Here is a 17014-nt window from a genome sequence, read left to right on the forward strand (position 1 = left end):
CAGAGCAACAGCAAGGAAATCTGTGCTGGCCTTGGGACTTAAACATCAACTCTTTCCTTAGTCTCTAGTCTGCTGACCCACCTTGCAGATTTTGGATTTGACAGCCTCCATGATACTATGTCAATTCCTATAAACATTTTTCTGTGTGTACACACACACATTCTGTTGATTCTGTTTCTTTGGAGAATGCTGAGTAATACAAAAAGGAAATCTTAACAACAGAGAAAAAAAATTATACAGAAACAAAGCTAAGAGTGACATCAGATTTCTCACTGGAAACAATGCAAGGGAAAAGGCAGTGGAGTGCATCTTTAAACTACGAACGGGGGCGGGGGGGGGGGGGGGAACTATCAGCCTATATCCAATGTCTTTCAAAAAGAAAGTAAAAATAAAGACTTTTTCAGATGTAAAAGTAGTGAAAGTATTTATTGCTAGCAGACCTACATTATAAGACTAACATTATAAGAAAATGCTAAAGGAAGCTCCTCAAGCAGAAGAAAGATAATTCCAGATGGAAACCTGGATCTATACAAAGCAAAGTAACAAAAATTGTAATTACTGGATAATTATATAAGATTTAGTTCTTATTCAAATCTCTTTATAAGATAATTGTATAAATAAAAACAGCAATATATTGAGGGGGTTTATAACATATAAATGTAAAATGTATGAGAACAATAGCATAAAAGTCACGGGGGAAAAGGGAAGTATACTACTGTTATGTTCTTATATATGAAGTAGTTTAATAACATTTGAAGGCAGGAGGAGAAGGGGACTACAGAGGATGAGATGGTTGGATTGCATCACCGACTCAATGGACATGGGTTTGAGTGGACTCCGGGAGTTGGTGATGGATAGGGAGGCCTGGTGTGCTGCGATTCATGGGGTTGCAGAGTCGGACACAACTGAGCAACTGAACTGAACTGAACTGAACTGAAGGTAGGCTGTAATAAATTAAAGGTATATTATGAAGCCTAAAGCAACCACTAAAGTAACAAGCAAAATGTGAGAGCTAGTAAGGCAATAAATGAGATGAGACAGAATTACAAAAAATAGTTTTAAAAAAGACAGAAAAAAGAGAAACAAGAATATATGGGACAGATAGAAAACAAGCCAGGTGATACATTCAAACAGAAAGGTGATACATTCAAATCTGACCATCAGTCATCAAATTAAATGCAGAAGGTTTAGATTCTTCAATGAAGAGACTGAAAATGATACGCTTAGATTAAAAGCAAGACCCAAGCAGGTTAAATGTAAGAAGATGGAAAAAGATATATGATGCTACTAGGGATCAAAAGAAAGTTGGTGTGGCTGTATTATATCAGACAAGGTAGACTTTAGAGCAAAGAATAATTCTGGGGATAAAGAAGTTCATTTCATAATGATGAAGGGGGTCTGAATCAGAGGACATAATGATGCTGAAACATTTATATATGTAATAATGGCTTCAAAATACATATAGCAAAAACTGACAAAACCCATAATTACAAAGATTTCAATACTTTAAATTATTGATAGAACACGTATGAAGAAAATCAGCCAACAGGTAATAGATTTGAACAACAGCAACCGTGACTTGATTTACATTTATAGAACCCTCTACCCAAGAGCAACAGAGAATCGTCTTCTCAAATAAGACCATATTTGAGGGCATGAAACAAGTTTCAGTAAATTAAAAAGGATTAAAATATGTTTGTCAGATCACAGTGGAATTGAATTAGAAACCAATAACAAGATCGTCTCTGGAAAAGTCTCCAAATATTAGGAAACTGCTGCTGCTGCTAAGCCGCTTCAGATGTGTCCGACTCTGTGTGACCCCATAGGCGGCAGCCCACCAGGCTCCCCCATCACTGGGATTCTCCAGGCAAGAACACTGGAGTGGGTTGCCATTTCCTTCTCCAGTTAGGAAACTGAACTACTTCTATATATCTAATGGATCAAATAAGAAATCAAAAGAGAAACTGTAAAGTATTTTACACAGAATGGAAATACAATGCATCAAAATTTATGAGATGTCTCTAAGCCTGGACAGTGGGGGCTTTTCATAGCTTTAAACTCCTGAATCAGGAAAGAAGGCCCTTAGATCAGTGACCTCAGCCTCCACCTTAAGGAATGAGAAGAAGTGGCTAAACCCAAAGTAAGCAACAGAAAGGAAATAATAAGGATCAAAGTGAAAATCAGTGGAATAGAAAAACAATAGAGAAAACTCATTAGATCAACAGCTGGTTCTTTGAGAAGATCAATAAAATTTATAATAACTCTAGCCAAGCTGATGAGGAAAAAAAAGATGGCACTAATTATAACATCAGAAATGAGAGAGGTTACATCAAGGTAGATTCTATAGATATTAGAAGTATAATAGAATATTATGAACAGGAGACTTCCCTGGCAACTCAGTGGTAACGAATCCACCTGCCAGTGCAGGAGACACAGGTTTGATCCCTGGTCCGAGAAGATCCCACATGCCACAAAACAACTAACTACTGAGCCAGCGCTCTAGAACTGCTGAAAGCCTGTGTGCCTAAAGCCTGTGCACTGCAACAAAGAGTAACCCCCACTGTCTGCACCTGGAGAACGCCCCCGTGCAGCAAGGAGGACCCAGCACAGTCCAAATGAAAAAATATATGTATATATCTCTTTTTAAAAAAGGATGTTATGAACAACTTTATGCCAGGAAATTTGACAACTTAAATGGACAGATTCCTTGAAAGATAAATCATCAAAATTCATTCAAGAATAAATAGAACACCCAGATCTGTGGTTAGTAAAGAAATTGAAATTGTAGTTTTTTTTTAAAAAAAACTAGTTGGTTTCACTGGTAAATTTTCTTGAACATTTGAAAGAGGAACTAATGCCAGTGCTATATAACATCTTTCAGAAAATTGAAGAAGAAGGAAAACTTTCAAATTCCTTGTATAAGACCAGCAAGTTTAATGTTAAAACCAGACAACAATAATACAAGAAAAGTAACAGACCATATTCCTCATGAACATAGATGCCAAAAATATAAACAAAAATCTAGCAAATAAAATCTAACAGTAGTATATTAATAGATATTATCCTTTAATATATCATGACCAAGTAACATTTATCCTGGGAATACAGGACTGGTTTCACATTCAAAGATAAATAAATTTAACTTACATTATCAGTTAGCTGATATCGATCATCTCAAGAGATACAAACAAAAAACATTGATTTCTGATAAGAAAAAAAAAGAAACTCTCACCAAAGTTGGAACAGAAAGGAATTTTCTCAACTCTTAAAGTCCATTTATAAAAATCTATAGCTGTTGTTATACTTAATGATGAAATACAAAACTTATTCCCAATCAGATAAAGAATAAGACATGAATGTCTGTTATCACCACTTCTGTTCAGCATTGTAGTGGAGATTCTAGGCAGTGCACCAGGCAAGAAAAAAGAAAGAAAGGGCTTCCAGATTAGCAAGGGATAAGTAGAACTTTGTATGTTTGCTATGTTTTCTATATAGAAAATTTGATGAAATTTGCAATTTTATACCGATAAATGAAGAGATGGCTAATGTGAATTTAGAGTTGATAGTTTTGGAGATGTAAAAATTTGAAGGATAACTTCGTTCGTTAGTTTTGGAGAATGTTGTCTTTAAGACTAGAAGCAGACAGAATGATGGACAAATGTTAGCCAGATATTGAATTCATTCAGATAGATAAACAAATTCCCTGAAAGTTCAGTTCAGTTCAGTTCAGTCGCTCAGTCGTGTCCGACTCTTTGCGACCCCATGAATTGCAGCACGCCAAGCCTCCCTGTCCATCACCAACTCCCGGAGTTCACTCATACTCAAGTCCATCAAGTCAGTGATGCCATCCAGCCATCTCATCGTCTGTCGTCCCCTTCTTCTCCTGCCCCCAATCTCTGCCAGCATCAAAGTCTTTTCCAATGAGTCAACTCTTCGCATGAGGTGGCCAAAGTACTGGAGTTTCAGCTTCAGCATCATTCCTTCCAAAGAAATCCCAGGGCTGATCTCCTTCAGGATGGACTGGTTGGATCTCCTTGCAGTCCAAGGGACTCTCAAGAGTCTTCTCCAACACCACACTTCAAAAGCATCAATTCTTCAGCACTCAGCCTTCTTCACAGTCCAACTCTCACATCCATACATGAATGGAAAGTTAGTGTATGGAAATCCAAAGGTCCACATATAAACAAATGTCACAAATTCAAGTGGGACATTATTAAGGGATGAGAGATGATACCACTCTAATGGCAGAAAGTGAAGATGAACTATAGAGCCGTTTAATGAGGGTGAAAGAGGAGAGTGAAGAAACTGGCTTAAAACTCAACATTCAAAAAACTAAATTCATGGCATCTGGTCCCATCATTTCATGGCAAATAGATGGGGGAAAAGTGGAAACAGTGGCAGATTTTATTTTTGGGGAGTCCCAGAATCACTGTGGAAGGTTACTGCAGCCACAAAATACAAAGGACGCTCGCTCCTTGGAAGAAAATCTATGACAAACGTAGATAGCATGTTAAAAGAGAGACATCACTTGGCTGACAAAGATCCATATAGTCAAAGCTGAGGTTTTTCCAGTAGTCATGTACAGATGTGAGAGTTGAACCATAAAGAAGCCTGAGCACTGAAGAATTGATGCTTTTGAACTGTGATGCTGGAGAAGACTTTTGAGAGTCCTCTGGACAGCAAGGAGATCAAACCAGTCTATCCTAAAGGAATTCAACCCTGAATATTCATTGGAAGGACTGATGTTGAAGCTCCATTACACTGGCCACCTGATATGAAGAACCGATTCATTGGAAAAGACTCTGATGTTGCGAAAGATTGAAGCAGGAGGACAAGGGGGAGACAGGATGTGATGGCAGGATGGCATCACCAGCTCAATGGATATGAGTTTGAGCAAACTCCAGAAGATAGTGAAGGACAGGGAAGCCTGGTGTGCTGCAGTTCATAGGGTCGCAAAGAGTCGGACATGACTTAGCAGCTGAACAACAACAGATGGTAAAAAGGTAAAAGCGTAAGGAAACAAAGCTTGTCCTAGGTAACACTGATAAGGGAAGAAAGAGCTCTGTGTGCTGGTAGAAAGAGGACAGAAAAGCATGTAAGAAAATGTTGGAGCCCAGAGAAGACTTGTCTTAACAAAGGTGAGGTTCCCTGGATTCAGTGGGAGGGCCTTGTTGTAGGGAACAAGGTATAAAGAAGGTTGAGAAGTGCTTGCAAACGAGACTCTCAACCAGGGCTGAACATTCTTGCAAACGAGATGTTCTGCCCAGTGTAGGGAACTAGGTTTAAGGAAGGTTGAGAAGTGCTTGCAAACGAGACTCTCAACCTGAGCTGAACATTCTTGCAAACGAGATGTTCAGCTAAGAATCCTGTTTGTTCCCGTGGGAAAAGAACATTTCTTGCACACAAGGATGTTTCTCTGATTCCTCAAAAGGAACAGACCCTGGGACAAAACGGATTCTAAGTTGATAAGGAAGTTCCCCAAAACACAGTCTTAGCTGCAGTAAATAAGTCAAGGTAAAGGTTATCTCGCCCTGCGCCTGCGCACTGTATAGTCTCTGAATCATAGTGCTTGGCAGCTTGCCCTGTAGCTTGTTGTGCTAGGGATATAAAATAAAGTAGCTGTAAGAAGCAAGTGTTAAAAAATATAAAGATTTAAACCACTCTGCAGTGTTGGTGTTTCATTCCGTCTCCAGCACTTGTAATGATTAAAGGAGAGCAGAGTTTGGGCAGGAGGTATGAAGTGAGGATATAGAAGAGAAGGGGTAGATGCTTGTTGGTTGAGTCTGTGTGTTTATTGTAACTAATGAAGGTGGGCAAGATGTTAGAGAAACTAGTGGTGACAGAGGAAGGAGGGGTGGAGGCAGAGGAGAACTAAGCAGGATGATTTCAGTTATCAGTGGACCCAGAGAACCCCAGTCCGGATAGACGTTGCTGCTGTGCTCAAACTCAGCTTCCAGTTCCTTTTGTTGTATATGTATGTAACTGAAAAAGAACAGAGGAGGTAGAAGAAAGGTCTTCTAATAAATGACAGAACCCAGTGGTGGAGGTCGGAAAGCCACACGTCCATGTGAACATTCGATGTGGAGATGGGAAAACAGTCACAGGAGGCCTGTGGAGAACAATGTACACAGTGAAGGAGCAAGAGAACCTAACTATATGAAAATTTCGAAAGACTGGAAAGCTAAAATTCAGAGGAGAAATATAAGTGAAAGCAATGCTATTGAGAAATATTTGTATAAGATGTTATAGGCAGGAGTTTATGACTGTCCCATTTAGAGAATTCAGTCACATTCTCAAATAGTACCAAGAATTTAATTAATAAATTAAGCTAGGTTCACAAAGAGATATTCATAAAAAGAATTAATGGGAAACAGAAAGGTACAGCCTTATCAGAGGTCAATTTTACTAGAAAAGGAATAAAATGTTAATTTTATAGCTAAATTTACCAAACTTTTCATTTTGTCCCAATGCTGTGAAGATTGTGGTTCCTTTCATATGCACATGAATTGATGCTGACATTGTGATTGGTGTTGCCTCCCCTCTTTTTTTGGAAAGCAGTTATTCATGTAAATTAAAGGTTACCAAAATATTTGCATCCCTTGGCCTAGTAATAGTGTCAACTGAGAATTTACTGTAAGCATGTAATTTCAGAGAAACTATATGAACAAATGATTGCCACATTTTGTATAACTGAAGCTTTAAAGTAATTTAAATGTTCTGTATCAAAGGAGTCTGTTAATTAAATTGTAGTACATCAATTGAAATGATCACATATTGAGAAACATATACAGCCTTCTGTAGAAGGAAATTAAATTTACATTTTGAAAATTAAACCTTGCAAAACTGCTTTTAAATTGAAAATGGGAAAAAATGTAAAAAAATAACAATAGGCTTTGTTGGTATGGTCAAATTATGTGTGACATTTTATTCTATTAAATTATTTCTCTATTTTATAGTGTTTTGATTCTATCAAGCCAGTTAAAAATGAAATATTTGTTGGGAGAGTTTGGAACAGTTGAAAAGATAGATTGAGAATTCGTTTCTTAAAATGAAAACACAACACAAGAAGGATATGTCTATTTAATTCAGCAAGGCAAGAATCCCTGCTTTTTCTTCACAAGTCAAGGGAATCCAAACTGTGTTGGATTGTTAACTTCAGCAGTCTTTTACTTTGACATAATTTTTAAAAGATACTTAAATTGTCAAAACTCAAAGGACCAAGAAATCCTGCAAAAAGCAGGTCCTGCTGATATAGGGGAAAAAGTTGAGTAGCTTGCACATTGGTCTAGAAACAAAAGTGAACTTTGTCCAGAGTGAATTCCTTGACTGTATAACAGCACAAAGAATTTGTTGATAAAAGGGGATGTTAACCTGTAGGTTACACAGTATTCACTTTTTTTTTTTTAAACCAGAGGAGTGGAGTCTATAGGTTTAGGATAATACATTGTTGTAACGCAGAGAACAATCAAGAGAAAATTGAACAGTTGAAATTGAAAAAGGTTGAAAAATCTCTTCTAGGAATGTATATTACTGCATTTGAAAGTTTGTGAAGTGTTATGTCATTCAGCTAAAATAGAAAATAATTATAATTTGAAAGAAATACAGAAAGTTTATGAAAATTTGAAGATTTCAATAACTTGAGTATTTTGTGCATACATGTTCGTAAATAAATTAGAAAGTCAGCTTTTGTATCTCCTAAAGGATTGTATTTTATAAATGCTGATAGATTAAATTTCCTTTTATGATGTTGAAATCATATTTAAAATTTCGCTAGACCGTTGTCCAAACATCACAAAACTACCATGGCCATTAATCATGCCCTTGGTTCAAGTCAAGGCTACCAGATCTGTAGAATGTCTTTCCTTTAGCAGTTCTTTAGTGATCCAGGGATCTGAGAAGCACACACAGTATCTGTGTACAAATGTGCAGACTTGCGTATGTGTTATGGGAGGTGGGGGAAGGGTGGAGGTTGGTCTGTAGGTCCAAGTAAAATACTTATGTGTTCCACACAATGAGTAAAAATAGACTAACCTCCCTCCCAAACCTAATTTTGTTACGATCTCAGTAATGCTTTCCCTGCATAAAAATTTTCGAATCCATCTCCCTTGTATCACGGGCTTTTTTGGATTTAAGGACTCAAAGACAAAAACTGAGTCTATGCAAACAATTATTTCCCCAAAGAGTTACTAAGTCATATATTTATTAAAATTTGTGGGGTTAAATCTTAGGGGAGGTTTCAGTCTTACTAATGTAGCTTAAATAGGCCAGGAAAAAATGACTACGTAACTTAGGCTTCAGCCATCAAATTGTTTGAATGGAGTCAGGAGACCTACCCATGAGCCCTTCAGCCAAATACTGGAGGCCATTGATGATTGACTCAGTTGTTACTGTTATTCCCTCCTCCTTGTTTAATACAAATAGTGGAATCTAAATGTTAGAGGGGGAATTCAAAATCAATAGAAAAAAGTGGCTGGTGAGTCTAAGAGCTGTCAACTAGGACCCTGTCTTGTCCCATCCACTCACTGCCTCCTTGTGAAAAGAGCATCAGAGGAATGCTTTTGTTTTTTTGAAGAAGCAACAGAGCAAGCTCCCTGTCATGACTGAGTCAGGTGAACATTTTCCCTCACCTCCTAAGGTCATAGTTTTATTAATAATATCTTATAAAAAGTACTCTCTAAACTCATACTATTACTTTTATTTCATTAATAAGGCAATGTAGTACAGACCTGAGAACACAAGAATCAAAAGAGATTCCTTGTGTTGGATTATTTAGAAAACAGGAGGGGAAATAAATTAGTGGGCTCATTAAGTATATGTGTATTTTTCCAGTCAGCTCCGCCAATCTTTAGGTTCAAAACTGGACAAAATAGTATAAAATACATCAGCTTGTTGTATATGGAGGAGGTGCTATAGGGTGGAGTTCTGGTGGACTGATGAGACCTGAGTTCAGGTTTTAAATGCAGCACTTAGCCCTTTTGTCTAGGTCTATAACCCTTCTAGGCTTCATTTTCTTCCTGGAGCAGTAGTTATTCATTAACTTAAGGATTGTCATAACAGCTAAATTAGGATATACAGTTGTCTCTTGGTATCTGAGGGGGACTGGTTCCATGACCACCCTCCCCTACAATGGATACCAAAATTTGAATATGCTCAAATCCTTTATATAAAAATACAGTATTTGTATGTAACCTACACACATCTTCCTGTATGCTTCAAATTATCTCTAGATTACTGATAATACCTAATACAATGTAAATGGTGGCCTGTGTGCAGCAAATTGAAGTTTTGCTTCTTGGAATTTTCTGGAATTTTTTTTCCCAAATATTTTTGATCTGCAGTTAGTTGAATATGTGGATGCAGAACCCTTGGATGTGGAGGGCTGACAAATATAAACGCTTCACACAGATCTTTAAACTTTGTTAGATATTTTGAACTATCTCCTGAGAAGTTAGAAGCTATCAGACCCTTTTAACTAGGTGAATGATGTGAACAGAGGTTCATTTCAGGAAAACACTTCTGCTGGTGTATGAGGATGATGGAGGAGGCTGATAACAGAGTTTCGTTAGGAGGCTCACTAGATGGTTTGATCAAAGTTGTACTGTGAGGATGGAGAGAAGTAGGCATGTTTGAGAACTATTAGGCAGATGAAACTGAAAGGCTTTGGTGACTGAGAAGGAAAGAAATGTTAAGGAGGACCACAAATATTTAGTCTATGGAAGTCCTCAATAAATGTTTGTTTTTGATTGTGTCTTCAGCAACTCTTACTTTTACCACTGCTTTCATAATATACCTGAACTTGAGGCCACACATGATTTTGATTGGGAGAAAGCTTTCAGTGGGCATTTAATGACCATTAGTAATCGCAGTTTTTAGTTTTACTTTTTAGAAAAAAAAAACACTTTATAGCACTGAGTACTATTTTCCTCTACAAATGGGGAATCTGAGACACAGAGGGATTTAATAACTTGCACAGACAGTTAGTAATGGGAGACCCAGAATTTGAACCCAGACGTTCTTACTGTGGAGCCTATGCAATCCATGGATTTTTATTCTTCAGAGTGATCCTTCAAAAGAAGTGTTTTGATGAATTGACCTTTGTATCTCTACTAAATATTAATTTCCCTTCTCGACCTCATCCAATTCAGTGTAAAAGAATAAAATACAGTTGATCTGATGGTTCTTCTTGATTGCCCTTTTGGTGAACCAAAAATGTGTCCTTACATTTTAATTCTTCTTAATCCTTGCAAATAGGATGAATAACACAGAAAAATATTGCTTCTCTTCTATGAATAGTACATTCTCTGGACTAGTTATCTAGGCTTCATCCTCTGAACATTAATTATCCCAGCTATATTGTAAAAATAATATGAAGACAGCAAAGTGGAAGACTACATATACCTTTGCAGTATAAATCTAGCCACACATGTTCTATGTGAAGAGAAAACATTTATGAGTATTCTGAAGGAACATTTATATGCCTATAAATAACATTGCTGGTTTACTTTGCTTAGAGTGAATGCTAGAGGACATTTTTGTAGTCTGTGCAAGGATTCAAGATGGGAATCATCATATAATCTGCCTGTTAAATCAGTAAATTTCTAAAGTTGTATTTTGCATATGGGTGTGGCAGTTTCCAAAAAAAATACTACTTCCTTCTGGGTGCCTGCATATTGTCAGCTTTTAAGAATCAAAGCAGATTACACTTTGCTAGTATGTTCCATAACTATTTCCTTTTCAAAGTTGGGGTTTGTCCCATTTCTCTGGAAAATTCATACTTGGGTTTGTACTGAACATAACCACTGGTAGACTGTTTAGCACTTACATAGGGTTTTTGTTTTCAGGATTTCATAATCATTGCCTTTTAATCCATTTAACACCCCTGTAAGGTAGGCAGATAAATTCAAGCATCTAAGTCTCCCGTGGGCAGATTTCAGTGCCAGCATGAGTATTGTGATTGGCACTGAGTTTCCTTAACTTCCCAGAGGCCAGACACCTGCAGAGGCTTTCCTAAAGGTCAAGATACATGCCAGTGTGTCAGCCACAGGGCACTGCCCTCTACTGCTCCTGCTATTTTGCTAAGATTCAGTGACTGCATCTACCATTACCCACAATGCTATGCCCATTGTGTCTGTCTGCATTAAAGCCACTATAAAAGAGTATGTTTTGAAAGATTCTTAAGGAGCCCAACAAACATTTATGTTCTGTAAAGCTATGGTTTTTCCAGTAGTCATGTATGGATGTGAGAGTTGGACCATAAAGAAGGCTGAACACCACAGAATTGATGCTTTTGGACTGTGGTGCTGGAGAAGACTCTTGAGAGTCTATTGGACTGCAAGGAAATCAAACCAGTCAATCCTAAAGGAAATGAACACTGAATATTCACTGGAAGGACTGATACTGAAGCTGAAGCTCTAGTACTTTGGCCACTGATGCGAAGAGCCAACTCATTAGAAAAGACCCTGATGCTGGGAGAGATTGAGGGCAAGTGGAGAAGGGGGCAACAGAGGATGAGATGGTTGGATGACATCACCAACTCAATAGACATGAGTTTGAGCATACTCCGGGAGATAGTGAAGGACAAGGAAGCCTGGTGTGCTGCAATTCATGGGATCGCCAAGAGTCAAGACTTGACTTAGCGACTGGACAACAATAACAACACAACAAATTTCAACTGTTTACACTCCGGTTGAGCATCAGTTCAGTTCAGTCGCTCAGTCATGTCCAATTCCCTGCAACCCCATGAATCGCAGCACACCAGGCCTCCCTGTCCATCACCAACTCCCAGAGTTCACTCAGATTCATGTCCATTGAGTCAGTGATGCCATCCAGCCATCTCATCGTCTGTAGTCCCCTTCTCCTCCTGCCCCCAATCCCTCCCAGCATCAGAGTCTTTTTCAGTGAGTCAGCTCTTCGCATGAGGTGGCCAAAGTACTGGAGCTTCAGCTTTAGCATCATTCCTTCCAAAGAAATCCCAGGGCTGATCTCCTTCAGGATGGACTGGTTGGATCTCTTTGCAGTCCAAGGGACTCTCAAGAGTCTTCTCTAACACCACAGTTCAAAAGCATCAATTCTTCAGCACTCAGCCTTCTTCACAGTTCAACTCTCACATCCATACATGACCAGAGGAAAAACCATAGCCTTAACTAGACTGACCTTAGTCAGCAAAGTAATGTCTCTGCTTTTGAATATGCTGTCTAGGTTGGTCATAACTTTTCTTCCAACGAGTAAGCGTCTTTTCATTTCATGGCTGCAGTCACCATCTGCAGTGATTTTGGAGCCCCTAAAAATAAATTCTCTCACTGTTTCCACTGTTTCCCCATCTATTTCCCATGGAGTGATGGGACCGGATGCCATGATCTTTGTTTTCTGAATGTTGAGCTTTAAGCCAACTATTTCGCTCTGCTCTTTCACTTTCATCAAGAGGCTTTTTAGTTCCTCTTCGCTTTCTGCCATAAGGGTTGTGTCATCTGCATATCTGAGATTATTGATATTTCTCCAGGCAATCTTGATTCCAGCTTGTGTTTCTTCCAGTCCAGCGTTTCTCATGATGTACTCTACATAGAAGTTAAATAAACAGAGTGACAGTATACAGCCTTGACATACTTCTTTTCCTATTTGGAACCAGTCTGTTGTTCCATGTCCAGTTCGAACTGTTGCTTCCTGACCGGCATACAGATTTCTCAAGAGGCAGGTCAGGTGGTCTGATATTCCCATCTCTCTCAGAATTTTCCATAGTTTATTGTGATCCACACAGTCAAAGGCTTTGGCATAGTCAATCAAGCAGAAATAGATGTTTTTGTGGAATTCTCTTGCTTTTTCCATGATCAGCAGATGTTGGCAATTTGATCTCTGGTTCCTCTGCCTTTTCTAAAACCAGCTTGAACATCAGGAAGTTCACGGTTCACGTATTGCTGAAGCCTGGCTTGGAGAATTTTGAGCATTACTTTACTAGCATGTGACATGAATGCAATTGTGCGGTAGTTTGAGCATTCTTTGGCATTTCCTTTCTTTGGGATTAGAATGAAAACTGACCTTTTCCAGTCCTGTGGCCACTGTTGAGTTTTCCAAATTTGTTGGCATATTGAGTGCAGCACTTTCACAGCATCATCTTTCAGGATTTGAAATAGCTCTACTGGAATTCCATCACCTCCAGTTGAGCATAAACTCCAACAAAGGTACTTTTCATTCGGTGATAACACTCATGGCTCCAACTAAGTACTTAGATTAATCAATGAGCAGCAGAATTTCTGTCTTAGGAGTCTATAATATATCCAGGTAGGGAAAAAATATGTGTACCTAATGATTAAATCATCAACATGGCATCAATTGAAATATAAAGTTGGCAGTTTTATGTAGTATGCTTATTTGTACCAGGCTCTATGATAAAGATAATACATGCATTATCACAACTTTGTGACGTAGATACTATCATCCTGGTTTACAAACAATGAAAACCAAGGCTAGTAAGTTGACCACAGTCATAGAGCTTCTGACTCCTAGGTAGAAGGCAATGTATAGACTCTTAAAGCTCTAGGGCAATATACAACAGAGGAGTGGCAATAATAGAGTGGAGTATATAACAAGGCACATATTAACTTGTTTATGTATAAAGTAAAACAAAACCATGTAAAAGAATTGTTTTTACACATGTAGTAGTTTATATCTTTTTACCTTTCTCAGCACTTTTTAACTTTTCTAGCACTTGCTTCAATGAAAGTATTTGTATGTTTTCCCTTCTACCTTGTTGACAGTTTCTTGAAAGGATGACTGTGTCTTATTTATCTTGTAATTGTATGTATTAAATAATGCTTAACGCCTTAAATCTATTGGGTGCTCAGGAATTACTCAGTAAGCTTTAAAAATTAGTAGAGCTTTTACCCAGAGATAAACCAATGCACCTAAGGGCAACTTATCTTTGACAAAGGAGTCAAAAATATACAGTGGAGAAAAGACAGCCTCTTCAATAAACATTACTGGGAAAACTGGACAGCTAGTTTTTCTTTCATGTAGAACACTTTCTAATACCATATGCAAAAATAAAATGGATTAAAGACTTAAATGGGAGGCCAGAAATGATAAAACTCTTAGGTGAAAACAGGCAGTACACTCTTTGACATATATCACAGCAAGATCCTCTTTGACCCACCTCCTAGAGTACTGGAAATAAAAACAAAAATAAACAAATGAGACCTAATTAAACTTCAAAGGTTTTGCAAAGGAAACAACAAACAAGATTGAAAGCCAGCCCTCAGAATGGGAGAAAATAATTGCAAATGAAACAACCTACAAAGCATTAATCTCTAGAATATATAAGCAGTTCATACAGCTCAATACCTGAAAAACAAACAGCTCTATCAGAAAACGAGCAGAAGACCTAAACAGACTTTTTTTCCAGAGAAGACATACAGATGGCCAATAAACACAAAAAAAGATGCTCAACATCACTAGTTATTAGAGAAATACAAATCAAAATTACAATGAGGTATCACCTCACTCCGGTCAGCAAAAAAATCTACAAACAATGAATGCTGAAGAGGATGTGGAGAAAAGGGAATCTTCTTGCATTGTGTGTGTGTGTGTTTTTTTTTTTTTTTTTTCAATTTGTAGTCTTTATTTTATTTTTTCATATTTTCTTGGCTGTGCCACATGGCATGTGGAATCTTAGTTCCCTGACCAGGGATCAAACCCGTGCCCCTTGCGCTGGAAGCCCAGAGTGTTAACCGCTGGAGTGCCAGGGAAGTCCCCTTCTTGCATTGTTGATCGAAAAGTGATACAGCCTCTATGGAGAACAGTATGGAGATTCCTTAAAAAACTAGAATAAAACTACCATATGACCCAGTAGTCCCACTAATGGGCATACAGCCTGAGGAAACCATAATTTAAAAAGATACTTGGACCCCAGCGTCCATTGCAGCACTGTTTACAATAGCTAGGACATGGAAGTAGCCTAGATGTCCATTGGCAGATGAATGGATAAGGAAGGTATGGTACCTATATACAATGGAATATTACTCTGCCATGAAAAGGAATGCATTTAAGTCAGTTCTAATGAGGTGGATGAACCTAAAACCTAGTATACAGAGTGAAGTCAGAAAAAGACAAATATCATATATTAATGCATATATGTGGAATCTATAAACATGGTACTGATGAGCCTATTTGCAAGACAGTAATGGAGATGCAGACATAAAAAACAGAATAGTGGACAGGGTGGGGGAAGGAGAAGGTGAGACGAATTGAGAGAGTAGCATTGAAACATATATATTACCATATGTAAAATAGATAGCCAGTGGGAATTTGCTGTATGATGCAGGGAGCTCAAACCTGGTGCCCTGTGACAACCTTGAGTAGTGGGATGGGGTGGGAGGTGGCAGGGAGGCCCAAGAGTTGCAGGGGGACATATACCTGTGCTGATTCATGTTGATATATGGCAGAAACCAACACAACATTGTAAATCAATTATCCTCCAATTAAAAATATTTTTTAAATTATTAAAAAACATTTTTTAAGTAGTAGAGCTTTTAATTGAAAAAGAAGTGTTTATGCAAAACATTTAAATGAAACTAAAGAACTGCTCCTATTTAAGATTTATACCTTGTTCTCCCCCATTATTTGTTCCAGTTTCTTATGGATCATTTCAGAAATATTCAGTATATGTATTTGTATGTGTGTGTATAGGTAAATGTACATTCACCTTACACCTGAATTGATTGTCTTAGATTATGATAATTAAGTCCTAAATACAGAATTAATCATAGCACTATATGCAGAATATACTTTGATAACAAAAGACATTTATTAAATGCATTATAAAATGCATAAATGGGTAATTATGATTGTACATTTAAGAAAAATTTATGTATGACTTTAACCATGTCCTTGAGAGAAAATACTAACATAAATACTATGTAACTCCAATATAAGATGGTTATAATTTAGATACTTTAGGGTTGCTAAGTTATATGTGAGGGAAAATTAACTTTAGGAATTAGATGTAAAGATCATGGTAAATTTAATATTTTCTTTGGAGTTTCTCTATACTTTCAAATGTCTTTCTCACAACTGGTAAAATTTACAAAGAGCTATTATGTATGAAGGAATGAGGCAGTATTTGGAAGAAAAGAGTTATATTTTGCTGTAGCATACAACTATATTTTACAAAATGATAGAAGATAATACTAAGTTATAATTTATCTTGAAAATTATGTGTTCCTGGTGTAAATATGAGCGATGAAAAATAGTTCTTCATCTGCCAAAAAGAGAGAATTTGAGAATCTTATGCATTTTTAAAAGTTAAGTTGCTAATTCTTTGTTTATTGTTTTCTAATTGTAGGTTTTAGTATAAAAGCAGTGCCATTCCAGAATGCCATCTTGAATGTAAAAGAACTTGGAGGTATATCATATATCTTTTCTATGTCTGACTCTAACTTCTACTAAGTTCATATTAATGTGTTGCATATAATTAGAACGTGATGGTGAGGTATTATTCTAGAAGGTGACTTATTTTTACCTTTTCTCTTGATAATACGTTTCCTAGAAATTTTTTTTCTTTATATCTATTAAAGGTAGTTGAGTTCTAACTGACATAAACATAATGTATGTTTATTTATGTAGTGCTACACTGCTAGTACCATTTCATACTTTATACTCATGGTTTTGCTTCTCTTACGACATTTATTCTTGAATGGAAAAAATGAAGAGTTTTAATATAGTCATAGAAAAAAGCTATACATTATGCAAAGAACTGTATTTTAGAGTAGTTTGTCTTCCTATTGCAGGTTTTATTGTATTAGATCTTTTTAGCATGTGTTTGTTCTGATAATAAATCTTTGCCAATAGGTTCTTTGTTGGTCGAGCACATTTATTGGATAGGCTTTACCCCAAATTGTACATCACTCAGTCTTTCATTGCACTCTCTGTCTAGGATGTTTTTGATTGTATTTTATGTCGGTCAGGGTCTTAACCCATGTAAGTAGGTTAACAAAGAAATCAGTCAATTCAATGAACCTGCTAA

The 17014-nt window shown here is 37.2% G+C and overlaps 1 protein-coding gene across 1 annotated transcript in view; it reads left to right on the forward strand.

Annotated features, from left to right (window-relative positions):
• Nucleotides 1–17014, forward strand: part of ARL15 (ADP ribosylation factor like GTPase 15) — a 461663-nt gene that overhangs the window by 165586 nt on the left and 279063 nt on the right. The window contains exon 3 of the mRNA XM_052659240.1: nt 16334–16393. Coding sequence (XP_052515200.1) covers nt 16334–16393 — 60 coding nt within the window. The remainder of the gene's footprint in view (nt 1–16333; nt 16394–17014) is intronic.

The sequence above is a fragment of the Budorcas taxicolor genome, chromosome 20, assembly GCF_023091745.1.
Source record: "Budorcas taxicolor isolate Tak-1 chromosome 20, Takin1.1, whole genome shotgun sequence".
Classification (NCBI taxonomy): domain Eukaryota; kingdom Metazoa; phylum Chordata; class Mammalia; order Artiodactyla; family Bovidae; genus Budorcas; species Budorcas taxicolor.